Source organism: Dipteris shenzhenensis, chromosome 20, assembly GCF_047967505.1.
Source record: "Dipteris shenzhenensis isolate YYH24624 ecotype China chromosome 20, Dip_SZ_1.0, whole genome shotgun sequence".
Taxonomy (NCBI): Eukaryota; Viridiplantae; Streptophyta; class Polypodiopsida; order Gleicheniales; family Dipteridaceae; genus Dipteris; species Dipteris shenzhenensis.
In genome coordinates, this window is record NC_141615.1 from 12,358,299 (window position 1) to 12,374,844 (window position 16,546).

A 16,546-nucleotide genomic window follows, 5' to 3' on the forward strand; every position below is an offset into this window, starting at 1 on the left:
CACTCATTATGTCTTAGAAACAAGCATCTCAAAGCTTCTATTTCTATTAGCCCTATTCATGGCATACAAGTAATTTATGTTGTCTATAACATACATAGTAGTAATATGCTTTATGTAGGAACATGTTTGCAGGCAAGAGCATGGGGAGGACAAGCAAGGTGGCACCTCCTTCTTCGAGATGCCCGCAATAGAGACAAGCACATGGGAATAGTTTATCTTTAGGGATCCTTGGAGAGAGGTGGAGTGTTGTTCACGAGGGTTCCAAGTAGCCTGTCATTTTCCTTTGGATAGCGGAGACAGGCTGGGATTTTGGAGCAATTAGATAGATTTTATGTAGGATAATGGGCATTACATAGGGGCGGCTCTACAAGCATCTTGGCAGGTACCACCATGTCATACTACTCCTCGATGGTACTCTTCCTTGAGTAGCCCCACATTGGTCTTCCCTAGAAGGGGATTCACATCTCGAATAGCCTCCTATAGGAGGAGGAGGTACAAAGGATAGTAGCCTTGATATGGTAGCTACTAGAGGATGAGGAATGGGCAGCTTGGGTTGCAAATGCAATCTAGAGTAGTGAGGAGCTTCAGTCACAAGCCTTGTGATGGAGACGTGCAATTCAGGAGTGCAAGATAGTACTGAGGCAAGATCTAGCCTCCATAGAGAGACTCAGGGAGCATGTCCTAGACTCTCAATGGCTTTGGGACCCCGACAAGAGGTTGCATGACTCCTTTTACAGGCTAAGATGCTCTAACTCGTCTTGGGCCAGATGGATCCGTAGGGGGACAGGATGGCTAGGCAATTTTTTCATATTGCTGGGCCATGTTTAGTAGGGACGCAATTGTAGAGGTTGCGGGATGCCCACGGATAGATGCATTCAAACCCTCAAGAGATCCTTGAGTTAACCACAACTTTCTATCAACAGTTGTTTCAAGCAAAGGTGGCATCCCTTGAGGCACTTACAGCACGCGAGGTAGTCTGGGACTAGGTTACTTCAATGGTCACACCTATTTTGAGCAGGTCCCTAGATGCTCCGGTCGTCCATGGACTAGGAGCTCTAAGAGACCCTCAGGGCCCTCCCTCCTTAGAAGTGCCCTAGGGAGGATGGGCTGACTTTGACTTTCTTCTTGAGCTTTTGGGAGCTCATTAGTAAGCCCTTTCATCTTGCTTGTCAAGACATCTTTGACTCTAGTTCACTCTTATAGTCTTTGAGGCTGGATATGCCTGATCTTGAAAGGAAGAGATAGGTTGGACATTTGGTAATGGAGACCGATCATGCTCTTGGATACCACATACAAGATCTTGGCCAAAGTCTTGAGCTTGTCACTATCCCCCCCTGCTGTCCCGACCTTTTAGACATCATTCACAACAGACAAATAGGTTTTGTTGAGGAGAGGAGTTTCCTTGACCATATTTTCACATTTTGGGAGGTGGTGGATTGGGCCAAGGAGGAGTAACAGCCTCTCACAATTCTTCTCTTGGATTTCAAGAAGGCCTATGATAGGTGGAGTGGTCCTTTCTAGAGGGCATTATGTGGGGGCTAGGCTTCATGGGATAGATGGATTAGAGGGGTGACGACTCTTTATGTGGGGAGCTCAAGTCAAGTAATCATTGGTGGTAGACACTCAAGGGAGACTTAATCTCTTTCACACTCAGTTTGCCAAGGTTGTCCTCTTGCCCCCTTTCTCTTCCTCTTTGTAGTGGAGGCTTTGGGCTACTTTCTTCGCTCCCAAGTAATTGGGCTCATGGGATTCGGCTTCCATCAGATAGGAGGAGGAGCTGCTAGACTCAAAGTTTGCCAACGACACAGCCTTATATTTGAGGGCACCACAACGAGCCTAGAGGTAGTTAGGGGAGCTCTAGCCATCTACTATGAGGCTTCTAGGGCTCAAATTAATTGGACCAAATCAATACCTTAGCTGCCAAGTTGGGATCAACAGTTCAGCACAGTAGAAGATCACCCCGATGCTAGAGGGTGTGCAGCAAAATCTCTTGTACTGGAGCTTTTTGGCCAAAGTCTCTCTTATAAGCAGTGCATTGGTGGTCAACTAGGTCCTCCTTGCCATGGCTTGGTACATAGCCTCTTGTTGGTGCTTTCACAGGGGATGCATGGGGCAGTTGAGATAATTGGTGCGGAATTTCCTTTGGGTGAGATTAGATGGCACGCGGAACACTAGAGCCAAAGTCGCATGGCAGACAGTGATTCAACCTCAATCTAATAGAGAGGAGTGGGCATCATTGATCCGAAGATTCAAAGTAGAGCCCTCTTGGGGCAAGTTAGTGGTATGAGGTCTCACCCTAGGCACGGAGCCATGGAAGCTCCTCCTTTAGTGCAGGTTTCTCGGGAACACACACACAAGTGGATCTTTCAAAAGGCCCCCCTCATAGGTAAGGGCTCCCCCTTGATGAGGAGCCTCTTTAGAGTTTGGCAGTGGCTATCCACTAGTATACTTATTCAAGACAACCCATCATGCAGGGAGGAGTTTGAGTGTCAGCCACTTATTTGGCATCCAGAGGTCTGGGATGCGGAGGGACATATGTTAGGTCAAAGGGCACAGATCGGTTGGGCTCAATGGGACAGTGGCTCAGTGAGGACATTTAGAGATTAGCAGTGGCTTCCATGCAAGGAGATGGCTAGGACATAGGTGCTTGCTCATTTGAGAGGAGCAAGCACCAGGATGACAGAGATCAAGGCGCCAAATTCTCATGGGGTAGGGTTGGAGAGTGATGGCAGGAGTTTGGATGACTTGTGGGGACTAGAGTGGCAGTGGATTAGAGTAGTAGGCCGTTTAGGCAAGGCATGACACTTTGACTCGGACACTGTGCTCTCAGGCCCAGAGGGAGAAGAGTGGCTCCTTTGGATCTGGAGGGTTGGCCTCTTCACAATTTTCAGTGGGACCCAGGGGAGTGGTTCAGGACGGCAGGGGTAGGAGAGTCAGACAGAGTGGAGGAGGTGCCTTTCTTCTTCTCTTACATGACATGCATTGATCAATGGATTTAGCTAGAGGTTGCAGCTAGGAGCCACTCAAGGGAGAGACACTACGTAGAGCAGGATGTTCCCAGAGAGGTCATCTTACGATTCTGGCCTCGTCTCTAGATGAGCATGAGACCATGAAAGATCTCCTACTTTTCCTAGTTGATGGCTCATGGACAATTTCCCATCAGCCCTTGGCTAGAGCAGATGCAAGTCAATAGTCGGTGCCTTTGTTATGCATAGGGCATGCTAGAAATGATCCCCCACTATCTGTGGGGTTGTGCAATGGTGTAGAGGATCTAGCTTGATCATGCATGCTTAAGCTCGGTGGTGGGTGAGCGGTGGCTAGTAATTTCAACTGCCAGCCCAATGGAATCATAGCCATGACAGACGTGGCTATAATCACTCATTACCATGCACTCTAGTACTCTACTGAGCATGCGAGCGCGGTGACTGGTAATTTTTACTGCACTCATAGTGATCATGCATGCTTAAGCCCGGTGGTGGTGGGTGAGTGGTGGCTGGTAATTTTAACTGCCAGCACGATGGAATTGTAGCCACGATAGACATGGCTGATGACAGCCACCACTATCGGGCAATAATTCCCACAAAAGTAAATCATGAAGCCTAATCACCTCTAATCCCTCATTACCATGCACTCTAGTACCCTCCTAAGCATGCAAGCCTGGTGATTGGTAATTTACTGCACTCATAGTAATCATGCATGCAAGCCCGGTGGTGGTAACTAGAAGTTGAGTAATTACGGGCCACTGCGGTGGCTGGTAATTAATTGCTAGCCCGATGGGTCTTAGCCGCCACCACAGACATGGTTGGGAATCTTAGTTGCTACCAGCTCTAATCATTCATTACCATGCAAGTCCGTATTACCGCCTTGAATTAATCAAAATTCGGGCCAACCACTGCGGTGGCTCTCACCTTACAGTGTAGTCGAGCTACAAACTGCTATTCCATTCCCTTAATTGTTTTGTCTTCTCCGTTGCAATCTCAAGTCTCCACTATTCCATTTCCTTCACTGCTTCATCTTTTATCCCTCTCGACCATTTCTTTCTCCCTTGCAATCTGACTGCAAACTCAAGCCTCCACTATTCCATTTCCTTCACTGTTTCATCTTCTATCCCTCTCAACCATTTCTATCTCTCTTGCACTCTTCCTTTGAACTTCTATCCCCTCTTGTAATGGACCTTGCACAGTCCCGGAGCTCCTCACACAATCTTTCCTCCCCCTCTGCAACACAGTGCAAGAGCCCCTCCTCCGCTGGTCTTGAAATCGTGACATATGGGAGCTCCTCTCTCACTCTTCAAAAGCCCAATTTGGATGTTCTCCAAAACTTCACCAGATTGGTACAAGAGGTGAACGTGAAGGAGGGGCAACTAGTCTATCAAGGTCAGAAGATTACCATCAATGAAAGCATGATTGAAAATGTTCTAGGAATTTTCGGAGGTAGTTTGCAAGCACACTTTTTTGAGAAGTAGTGGAAGAGACATGATATTCTAGATGTATACTCCAATGCTCAGTTTAGTAAAGATGGTGGAGTCAAGATTTTGAGCTTGCCAACAGACATCCAAGATGTGCTGAAGAAGACCATTCACTTCTTTCCTGATATGAGAGGAACCTGCAAGTTCTAGTAGGTTCAAGCAACAGTAGAGCGACTGAAAGGATGTGATGTATCTTGCTCAAGGGCGATCTCCAAGAGCGTGTTAACCAACGTGAGGATGGCAAATCCTAATTATCATCTCAGTTTGCTGAAGTTGCAATGCACCTGATGGCATCTACCCTCAAAGGTATTTTTGAGCAATACGATAAGCAGATGTTCTTTTCTACAAGAGAAAGCCACCGATGTAGCAAAGGCAGTGCAACTTGAGAAAAGCTGAGGCCGCTACAAAAATGGTCGACATGGAAAGGCATAGAAGAGAAGAAGAAGAGAAGCTCATGAAGGAGCTCTGACATAGGCTCAAAGAAGTAAGAAATGATGGGGACATGGTAGACAAGGAGCTAGAAAAGATGCGAAAGGATCTTGAAGATTAGAGAGCCGAAAAGGAGGGTCTTTACAAATGGCTCTACAACATGCAGAACGCATTGAACATTGAAAAAGACCAGATGATGGAGGAGCTGAAAAGGGAGAATGCAGAAACCAAAAAGGTGATGTAGGAACTGCGAGAGGTTAGTGGTGCCTAAACCATCCCAGTGGTTGTTTGTGATTGAAGTTTGGGATAGTTTACTTGTTTCATTTCTTAAACCAGGCTTGGACTACATGTGATTGTCCTAAACCAGCCCGGTGGTTGGAACATCATGCAACCGTAGCAATTACAAACTGCTACATAAAAGTCCACAAAATGTGTGTACAAGAGTGTCTTCAAATCGAATTTAGACACGCATGAGCACATCTTGCCACAAGGGGAGCCAGTGCCATATCAATAATATGTACCCAAGTTACTGAAATACCATTGGAACAACCCCCAACAAGTTCTATAGAATCATCAGGATGGCTACATGGGCACCAATTGTGTCAACAGTATCATCAGTCCTCATCACCATCTGTCATTCTCCATCATCAAGCTAGCCAAATGCTCCAAATGTCAGAACTATTCACTAGCTTGGCCAAGGAGGAACATGCACGAGAATTGGAAAGATAGACTGCAATAGCAAACTAAGACCAATTCCAGGGAATTGCCATAGAGGTTAGGGCACTTTGGGCGCAAATAGATGAGAAAGAGGTTGAATAAGTGTGCATGAACCAAGCTCTCCAAGATCAAGAGAAGGCCGTGAGGGATGTGAGATCCAACCTCCACCAAAGCCCTAGCACAAGCTCGACTCACTCTAATCCACAAAGAAGAAGAGCTCCAGGATTGCCAAGAAAAGCTTGAAGACATGCAATAGTCTTTGGCAATATGGGCATTTAGCATTTGAAGAGCTTACAGGGACTGTGGAATCTTAAAGGACCAATTCCTACTTGACCTCCGCACATGCTCAGCAGACGGAGGCACTAGCACAAGCTCAACTCACTCTAATCCACAAAGAAGAAGAGCTCTAGGATTGCCAACAAGAAAAGGTTGAAGACATGCAATAGTCTTTGGCAATATGTACATTTAGCATTGAAGAGCTTACAAGGGACTGTGGAATCTTAAAGGACCAACTTGCTACCCAACTTGCTACCGCTAAAGAGGCCAGCACTTCACAAGCACGTCTTGGACCAATGGTCCAATACCACTGAAGTCATTCCTTAACAAGTGTAGGTCACCTTGCAAATGAGAAAGCTTAAGGAGGCATATACATCCATCTACCATAAATATAAAGAAAAAATGGATGAGATGTAATCCCAAAAGATAATCATCTTCAAGCTTGAACTCCAGTTGCTAGTGCACAACAATGAGGCAATGGAAGACAACACCAAATGAAGTCCCACTACAATACACAACGGTGGTGTACCAAGAGCTTGTGACCACTCTACAAGCGTAAGATCACCTCAAAGCACGAGTGCTTATCCAATGGAAGCAACTCCAAATCAAGATCATATCCGCTCATCCAACAATCAAATGGGAGACTTAGGTAGCACAAAATGTGTGTGTACAGTAGCGGCAAAGCTTCGCTTGTACTTGCATAAGGCTAGGAATAATCTCTCTTAGGAATCCTGAACATGCAAGTTCTACTTGCAACTCCTACATGCATGTTCTACATGCAACTTCTATATGCGATTCTTACATGCATGTTCTACATGCGAGTTCTACATGCAACTCCTATAGGACTCCTACATGTAGCATGCAACTCCTACATGCAACTTGCAACTCCTACATGCAACTTACAGAGAGAGAATGTCTTACAATTCCTACATGCAGAGAGAGAAGCTCTCCAACTTGTATAAATACCCCATAATGGAATGAAGCCCGGACTCTTTGGGGCATTGTGTTGAGTTATGCTTTGGTATTCCAAGCAATTGTCTCCAATTGTCCATGCTTCCTTGCACTCCACACCCAAAAGCATGTCCTAATCTTGCAACTCCTCCTCCCCTCTCCTCCAACCTTGCAACCCATCCTCTCCCTCTCCTCCTCCTCCCTTCTCCTCCTCCCTCCTCCCTCCTCCTCCTCCTCCTCCCTCCTCCTCCTCCTCCTCCTCCTCCTCCCTTCTCCTCTCTCTCCTTCCCCCATGCTCTTACACGTTCTTCCTCTCCCACTCCTATGCTCCCCCTAAACCCTTAGTTCCTCAACCCTTGACCTCCATGATCTACAAAAGAGACGAGTTCTCCACCATGTACTCTACCTTGAACCTTGGATCCTCCTTCTAACCCTTGAACTTCTTCTAAGCTCTAGAACCTCTCTCTGAACCTTGGAGCCCCCTTCTAAACCATGAACCTCCCTCTAACCCTTAAACTCCTCCTAAACCCTTCAACCCCCAATGAAGGCAAAAGCCTTCATTACCCCAACCATGATTATGCATGTTCCTTTCACACATGCATACACTATGTTTGCTTACCACACTTAAGCCTACGTCTCTCGTGACCCAAATATGACCCGAGGTCCTAAGCTATGCTTATACTACAAACGACTACACCGATATATTTGTAGGTGACATAAAGCCTCGGAACCCTGCATTCTAATAATACCCTGCTCTTCCTGTGGAAGCCGTGGGAAAGAGTAAACACAAGTTCTCAACGAGTTGTTTTTAAATTAGAGCTTTAAAGACAAAGTTATCACTACTTTGAAGTTTTGGTTTCTTGTAAAGTTATTATTTAGTTTTTAAACCTAGAGCTTTACTTAGACCTCAAGCTAAATGGGTGATCTCATATTACACTAAAAAGCTAGAAAAAGTATTGAGAGATCTACCATTGTTTGAGAGAACTCACATTCTGCACTTCATGTTATGTGACTATAGCAAATCATAGGTGCTTTTACTTTAATGTAATGATAGCAATAGAGTGAGCTTTAAAAATAAAAAATGCAACATAGAGGTGAAAACACATATACTGACTATAACAATTCACATGTGCTTTCACTTTTAATATTACTCAACTTAACACCCCACACATTTGCAAAGAAACTCAAAGGTTCACTCTTTAAAGATCTCTCTCTCTCTCTCTCTCTCTCTCTCTCTCTCTCTCTCTCTCTTAGGGACATGCACACACTCGCACGTGCTCGCACACATGCACGCATGCCTGGTGCATGTGCACACATGCACACATGCACACACGCAAGCACACGTGCATGCACACACATCTACATGCATTGCTTAATGCAAATGCCATTGACCCAACATAAGGATACTCTGCATCTTCACATTTATAGGGAGGAAAGAGAAGTATTATCACTAGCATTATTCATATAACCTTGCATAGGAAGAAGAGAGAAGATATTTCCATAGCTTTATGTATATGGATAGGAAGGAAAGAGGAGGATGATCTAACTCTTTGTGCAATAGTCTTATAGTGTGAAAATTCTAGTTTTTATGCTCTAAAAGAATGAGGACAAATGGGCAATGAGGGGGCTATGAAGGTGTGATCAGTTCCCTTTCACCTATCCCTAGGAGGTCATTTTCCATTGTGTCCATTACTTGCACGAGACTTGCAACTTGTTCATTCTTCTATCCCTTTCACCTATCCCTAGGAGGTCATTCTCCATTGTGTTCATTACTTGCACAAGAGTTGCACCTTCTTCTATTCTTAATACATTCTCTTCACTTTACAATATGGGTAGCACATATTGCATACCTCTTAATTAGTAGTCACCCTTAATTCCTTACTTTGTAGCAAAACATCCATGTTGTTGAGATGAGAAAAATCTACTCTAAACTCACTTGGCTTCGAAAATTCCAATCTCTTGATTGAATATATTTTGATAGTCAAGCTAGCTAATTTTTATAGGCAAGCTTGTTCTTTCCTCTTAATTCTTTTTAACCCTCACTATAGATTTCCAAGATGTAAGAGAGGTGAAAGATTAACAAAAGTTCAAGTGTACAGGTTACAAATTAAGAAAAGGGGAACATACACCCTTGTACGTCAATGAGAGGATGTGTTGATGTTGACCCATAAGATGTACCAAGGTAGATACTGATGTAGACCATAGAACATGTCATTATATATCTACCACTATATCTTAGCATCGTATAGGTGTTAACATTGTCCCACATCTAATATGTATCTAGTCTCATGGATGTATATAAGTAAATGCCCTACATGGGTGAAAAAGTGGTGCTAATGTGTTAGTGAGGCCACTTAGAAAAAGGAAAATAAGAAAAGGATGCCTATCTAGTAGCTACTAATCTTTGCTCTCTTTTTTGTGCAGGTGTAAAAATATGTGCAAAAATAAAATAAAATTGTGTGTACAATATGCATAAAGTGTACACCTAGACTCTAATATTATGCTAGATATGTGTAATATACAACACCCAAAAATGTGTAATGTGCACTCTCTGTACACTAAATAATGACATATGGCTCATGGAATCAAGAATGAAGGTGAATCATGGCACACCATAGTAGCATATCCAAGGGAGAGGAGTAAGTTTGGCAAGAAGAAAAAGTTTCTTTTTAATGTATGGAGATGAGAGGGATAAGAGGATTAGGGGGATGACAAGGGATGGAGATAAGGTATAAAAGTGAAGGGGGAGATATGCTAAGCATAAGGGGTGTGTGGTGGAGTAATACAAGTATGCTAGAGATATGTTTTCCCTCTCAGGCAATGTGCAAGCAATGATTGACTCTCACAAGGATTGTTTGTTGTATTGCTAATAGTGAGTTGCAACTGCTCTTTTTGTAGTCAATACTTTTTCTTGTCCCAGTGAGACTTTGCCCTTAAAAATGAGAGTTGTTTCTTGTTGTTGCAAAAACACTTCTAATTAGCTTTGCAAAAAAGAAAATGGATTGACTTAACTATAGGGATGATTCTATCGTTTGCCACATCTCCCTGTGTTAGCGACGATGAGCATTAGTTTCTATGGACTATGGTGCTGTCACTATAGCCTATAGGTTTCTAAAATCTTAGAATCCATTATGGGTTCTTGGGTTTTAGGTTCACTTCTTATAGACCCTCATTCTGGGTCCACATTTTCTAGGGGTTCACTTGTTCTGCCAGATCTCCTTAAACCGAGCTCCCCACCAGGCGATGCTCCCGTTGACACCCCTATTTCGAAGAATTTTTCATAGAGAAATCAAAGAGCAAGCTCTTGGCGTGGGCTCGCCTAGCACGACAGACTCTGCTCAGCTTATCCAATCAAGGTTGTAATCACAGGGTTGGTGCGGGCTTGGGATCTCTGTGTAAGCCAATGCTAAGGCAAACCTGGATTAAGAGGAGACGCAAGCCTGCTCAATGGCATTGGGTTGCACGGGAGAGCCGTTTGCTTGACCAGCGTAGAGCCAGGTCTCTGTTCAAGAAGGGCTTGGCCGACTTGTGGGATGCCTATCGGGTTGATTGGCTGTCGATTCAACAACTGCAAGGTAAGTACTACATGACGGACGGGATAGGATCCCCTAAGGTTGGCCCACGAGCACGATCTCGTTGTCCAATTGGAAGGCCAACCAATGGTGCCTGGGTAAAGTGACGTCAAAGCGCATGAAAGATAGGGGAAGTTGGTCCTAGTCCATGGAGGTAAAGATCACCTCATTCAACTTTGATATTTCAGCATAAAAAGAGAAGACTAAAATATTTGGGAATTGCTTAAAAGCGATTTAAGGGTCCCAAAATGAAGGCTGTCCGAACCCGGACTCGAACCGGAGACCTCTAGTGTGTGAGACTAGCGTGATAACCAACTACACCATCCGGACTGCGATGTGAAAAGCCCTGTAAATTAGCAATATAAAGCTTTAAAACTGGCAACATGCTTAAACACCCACGGTAGTCAGCATAGCAGAAACAGCGGCGATGAGTCTAACTATCATCTTGGGTTGCAGAAAATCAAGTGGTGTTGATTTTAATAGGAGAACTTTGCAACCTCCCATCCATTACTGTTAATGAACTGTCCCCTTGCAACATGCTGATTTAACCGTAAAACGCATCCATGTAGGAGATTATGCAAAATCGTATCTCAAGAGGCAGCTTCAAAATCGTACTATCCCACACAATACGTTTTGAACCCAAAATGCGAATCAAGAAAGCTAATTAGCAACAACATGGTAGAGCTTTGTATATTCATTCAGCGAAAGGTGATTCATCCAGTTTTTGTTCGCTGCCAGGGCCACGTGTACAGGAACTTAATCCCAAGGCTGCTCCTTGAGCTTCTGGTCATAAGCTTAGTGCTCCAGCAGCGAATCTTGAATTTACAAATCTAGTTGATGTTTATATCCTCACAAGAACTCAATGTCACGAGCAAAAGGACAATGACCATATTGGACACAGACCGAAGAGAGAATTGAGCGTGATTCGCTCCCATAATATTGCAAAAAAGGAAGCAAGAAAGGTGAGTCTGCAGTTCTGCAATGTTCGATTTCAGTTGAATGAACAATGAAGTTCTACAGTTGCTTGATAGGTTTGTAAATACAAGGTTCTGTGGTGGGTAATTCTCTGGCACGTAATTCAGGACCTTTCATCACATTTGCTATGTAAAGACTTGGTAAAATAGCTTGGATATATGGTTGCATGCAGATTGTGTTCCCAATTCCTTCTGGTGGATTCCATAATCTTGTCAAGATGTTGCATGATATGCCTATTGGTGGCCTTTCGATTGCGTTGAGGTGGTGAATAAGGAGTCCTATGACCATAATGCCGAAACCGTTCCGAAGTCTGCAATTGCAAAGACCCTTCTTGAAGGAGCACACATTGAAGGGAAGTTCTCTATATCCAGAGATTGGACAAATCCGTGGCCACATGCAAGTTTCAAAACTCTTTCAACCATTAGGTGAGGGGTCACATTGTCCTCCAACTTGGTTCAAATAAAAATAATAATGTTCACATCCACATTCCAACTAACTCATAAAACTGAACACCTAATTGAGAAGAATCATCACACGTGTCCTAGCACGTCGGATGTTTGACTCACCCTAGGCCGACTTACTGGTGAGCTGAACACCTAAATTAAGCAAAATCAGCAAACATATCCAAAGTATCTGGTCATTACTGAACTATGGAGCTAGTCCAAGCTCACCCTAAGGAATCAAGGTGTCACCTAGGGGAGAGCTTCCAAGCAGTAAGCTGTGGCATCTCACACCAACCAAGCACACTGGGTGTCCTTACCTGAAGCGATCCTGGAGGCTCACAAAGTCTTGTCCAAGCTCAATACCCACCAGCCTAATAGTGAGGCCTGCTGACTTAGAGAACCCCTGGCTACAACTAGCCAGGCACTACGACTCCAAGGCATCCTTGATCCCTTGACTCCATAGTAGTACTTAACCCTTAGGCTTCCCTTGCCTTAATTAGTACAACCAGCCTAGCCCAAACCTTCCGTTCATCACCTTCAGACTTGTGCGCAATACCTCCCAACAACTTTGAATGCTAATCACGAGACCATCGTTCCTCTCTTCCATACCTTGGCTGCACCAATAAAAGTTCATCCAGTCTTTGAACCTGTTTCTTGGACAATGAATCCCTCAAATTAACATCCAGAAAAGAAAGGACAGTATATGTACTGTAGTATAGCTTATCATTTCTTCTCCACCTACACCTTAGACGTACTGGGATTTATAAATTCTTTGCCATTCCACATCTCTCATGTCTGTAATTAAGTCTTCCTCTCTCCCTTTTACCCTCTAAGAATACCTCTACTATCTACAAACAGTTTTTCATTAGAGCTCACATGAGTTTTGGAAATTGAAACTCCAATAAATCAAAGCTGATTGTGATCATTTTCATTATCCAACTTGTCCATTGCAAATAATAATGTGATCATGCAAGTCAATTTTCAATGTCCCGTTATTTTCTCAAGCTCGCTGCTCCCCAGCCTCTCATTACGTTGATGCAGCCTTCTCCTTCACTCCATGACATTCTGTCTAGTCCTTTCACTTAGCTTCATGAAGCCTGTTAGCTCACCTTCTTACAGTCATTCGTTCATTATAATCTTCAACTGAGTCATGCGTACAGACGAAACCAAATGATTGATTGATTGAAATTGTAAACTGTGAACAGACTTTGCAGATTTTGGAATTACTTCCTAGCAAAAATAAAGAGGTTCAGTCATTCGATCACTAGGGTATGGAACCTCCAACTAGCCTTACAGTCCATAATTCCCTTTAAGGTTCCAAACTTCATATTTTTTCTTGCCTTAACGTCCCAAGTTCCAATGCCATTTCAGTCACAGAAGACACGATTCACAAATAACAGACAAGTTATACTTCCAAGTTGATTGACATGTCCCATCACGTATTTGATGTTGCATTTCTTACTAGTAAAATAACCATTACCCACTGGACCATTTTGATTCCTGCATTGCATACACGGCCCAACAACATGATAAATTGATCCAAGTAAGCCTACAGGTGGACCAATCTCTCAGTAGCCAATCTTGAAATGTAGAAAAGCCAACTTCACTAATTCCAATGCATTTTGATAAGTTTTGACTGGAGCTACGTCTGTAGAATACAGATTCAGCTGATGATAGACCATAATGACACCATCTTAGAAGCTTCATTCCAATTACTACGATGGATTTCAAAGAGTTTGATAGACAGTTTCAACTTCTGATAGACAATAACGATGCCATCTTGGAAGCACTGAAGTTAATCCTCTCCATCCAAACCATCCTACAGACCAGTTTTCAATGCTTTAGAATGCTCCTTTAAACCCCAAAGAAGAAGAAGAATGGGCATGAACAAGCAACCACAAGGTGGACATGAATCTGAAAAGACATGACATGTCTGCTAGTTGGCAACCAAATTTCTTCCAAACGCAGCTCAGCTAGCATATTTTTAAAGCTCACATTACCCTGTATGCTAGCAAAGTTCAACAATCCCACCAAAAAACACAAAATGGAAAACAAATAGAAGTCAGTCACTCGGCTAACTAATCAAACAATGTATGCAACGTAGCAATCCAAAAAAGTTGTTGCTGTAAGGATAGAATGTTTCATTCTAATACACAACCAAATCTATGTGCTAGGCTTACAATCAATTGAAAGCAGAATTCCACGTAATGTCATAATAAATACAGCATTACAAAATCAAAATTTTCTGCATTATAATAAACTTCGTTCAATAGTCTGGGCTACCATTTAAACTGACTGCCAGATAACAGCATGACAAAATTACAGTTTTTTGCATTACAAAAGGCTTAGTACCAAATATTTGGGCTACCATTTAAACCGAGTCATATAAAAAACCCTGCAGATTAACTATCGGTTGCTGATATAGGTATAAAACCGCCCTTATCATTACTTCCCTTTTCTTACATAGTGACCTGATTAAAATTTCAACAGAAGCCAGACATAACTAGACTATCTGTACATCCTGTGTAATCTTGCCTTAGTTCATGTCCTGCCCATCCGAGTCCCCCGTGCTGAAATCCTTGTCGGTCAAAAATGAGGATCATGAGTGAAGTTGCCAATTTCGTCTGAATAAGATTGACAAACCTTAGGAGGACCTCAGGAGCTTAAGCGTCTGGCAAACTACACATGACTTCGATTGACATCGCCTCAAGCCAAAGGAGGAAAAGCTATCCATTCCCAGCGGAACCTCTCACACACAATCGGGTGGTGCCACGTTACTATGAGTCTTCCCAGCGTTTCGATTATTGCCTTCTGGCCTTCTGCCCGCTCCTTGACAATTATCAATGGTAGTTTCGCAGGACACACCCGATGCTACAGCTACGGACTGATGGTCGTGGGGGGTAGGAGGGCCCCTTTCGTCCCCCACTGAAGAATGAAAACAGGGGACGTCAGCATCGCAGGGCACTGTAACAGAATTAAGAAAGTACCCTCCTGGAAGAGGCTGTAAAACGCTATCACCAAGCTTCTGAACAGGTGCGACTGGTAGTTTCTGTGAAGGAGTTAATCCTAGCTCTCCATCAATTCTTCCTCGAAACTCAGAAAGAAGGCTCCTGAGGCGTACAACCTCAACTTCCAGTGCGGCTTGGCCCTGCAGTCTTTTGACCAATTGCTGATTCAAAGTACGAAGTTGTACCACTTGCTCTTCTAAATAAGCTGTGTGCGCCTTCTTCTTCTCTCTATACTTTCTCACTGCCTCTCTGTTCCCCCCAGGGCGCTTCTTGCCGGACAAAATGGACGGATCGGACTGACTTGACTTATCTGTCTCCTGCTCTGGAGGTGCGAAGAGCTGTGTATGCGTGTGAACACAAGTATGAGTATGCGTATTGTCAGGACCAGGAGGGTTGCAGGTGTGAGTATGTGTGCACGCGTGCGTATTTTTCAAGAGCTCGTCCAGAAAGTTTTCCATTGAGCCTGCGACAGGTAGGTCATTGCAAGCGGCAAAGACGTCGTGATCCGAAAAATCAATCTCCCCGTCGTCCATTATCTCAAGCTCGCATCACAGCTCGGTATTCAAAATTGTCTGCCTCGTCTTTGTTCTTCCGGAAGCAGAAGGCACTCAAAAGTCTTCAGGGAAGCATCGCCTACTGAAATCCAGGATTGCAATTTGAGCTTCCTTCGAGGGATGTTAACAATAGAGAAAAGCAAGTCTAGAACGAATCCGTTCACGAAATCTTTAGTCCGTAAATCTCAAGTTTCTCCTTTCTCCCCAATTCTACCGTCTGTGGCCGACATAGCTAGGCACAGAGACGAGAATTGGGGGACAAACTAAAGATTTACGGACAGAGATGCGAGCACAATGCCATAGTGTGAGACGGAAAATTTTTCAGCAAGACAATTCGATACGTACTTCAAAGCGAAGGCGATCGTCAGCGCGTTGCAATGGTTCGCGCCAAAGCTGCAACTTCGTTGGAGAATCAAATCCGATGTCATTCTGCATCTGCCTGTGAATCAATTCTTCGAATGAAAATGCATAAAGGAGGTGCAATTCCACAAGAAGAGAGATGCATCAAAAGATGCTGGATTGATCGGCATAAAAAGGCAGAGAGAAGAAGATGATGATGCTGAGAGTTTAGAATGTGGACGAGACATTTCTATTATATATATATTGTGTGTATTATGTAAAGCTAGCTCTCTCGATGATGATGACTTTAGAAAGTAGGGGGTGATACTATGCTTTCCTCTTTCCTTTGCCCTCGGGAGTTGCTTGAAAAGTTGGAGAGATTCCAATGCTCTAATCTCATCTCTTGGGATTCACTGCTCATCCGAACATCGTCGGATCAAAGAATAAAAGAAAGTTCATTGAAAGTCCGTAGGGTCTATCAGACTAAAAGACAACCTAATACAATGAGTTCCCAGGTGGAGCCACTAAGCCGCTTATATGGAAAGCCTAAAGGTACTCAAAAGCTGAAGAGTCAGTCTCTCTCTCTCTCTCTCTCTCCCTCTCTCTCTCTCTACATGTGTGTGTGTATCTCTTTTTTACCCCAAAAAAGTATGTCTATTTATTAGCACTCCCCTATTAGGGGCCTCTTGCTACTATAAACTTTCTATTTTTGACGCCCTTTGAAAGTGGAACCACTGAAGTTATACTTAGGCATATGTGCCTCTTGTTTATTTATATATACAATCTCTCTCTCTCTCTCTCTCTCTCTCTCTCT

General features: G+C 43.7%; 1 protein-coding gene and 1 non-coding gene across 2 annotated transcripts; both read right to left on the minus strand.

The window, feature by feature from the left end:
* Nucleotides 1–10,669: 10,669 nt before the first annotated feature.
* TRNAV-CAC (transfer RNA valine (anticodon CAC)) lies at nt 10,670–10,743 on the minus strand. Its single transcript has one exon. It is a non-coding gene; the product is annotated as a tRNA-Val (tRNA).
* Nucleotides 10,744–14,532: 3,789 nt separating this feature from the next.
* Nucleotides 14,533–16,114, minus strand: LOC147889295 (basic leucine zipper 23-like). The gene is made up of 2 exons (XM_087391472.1): nt 15,739–16,114; nt 14,533–15,475 (listed from the first exon to the last, which is right to left on the minus strand). Exon 2 carries the CDS (start codon nt 15,370–15,372, stop codon nt 14,581–14,583), a length of 792 nt encoding a protein of 263 aa, XP_087247598.1. The 5' UTR covers nt 15,373–15,475; nt 15,739–16,114; the 3' UTR covers nt 14,533–14,580.
* Nucleotides 16,115–16,546: the final 432 nt, after the last annotated feature.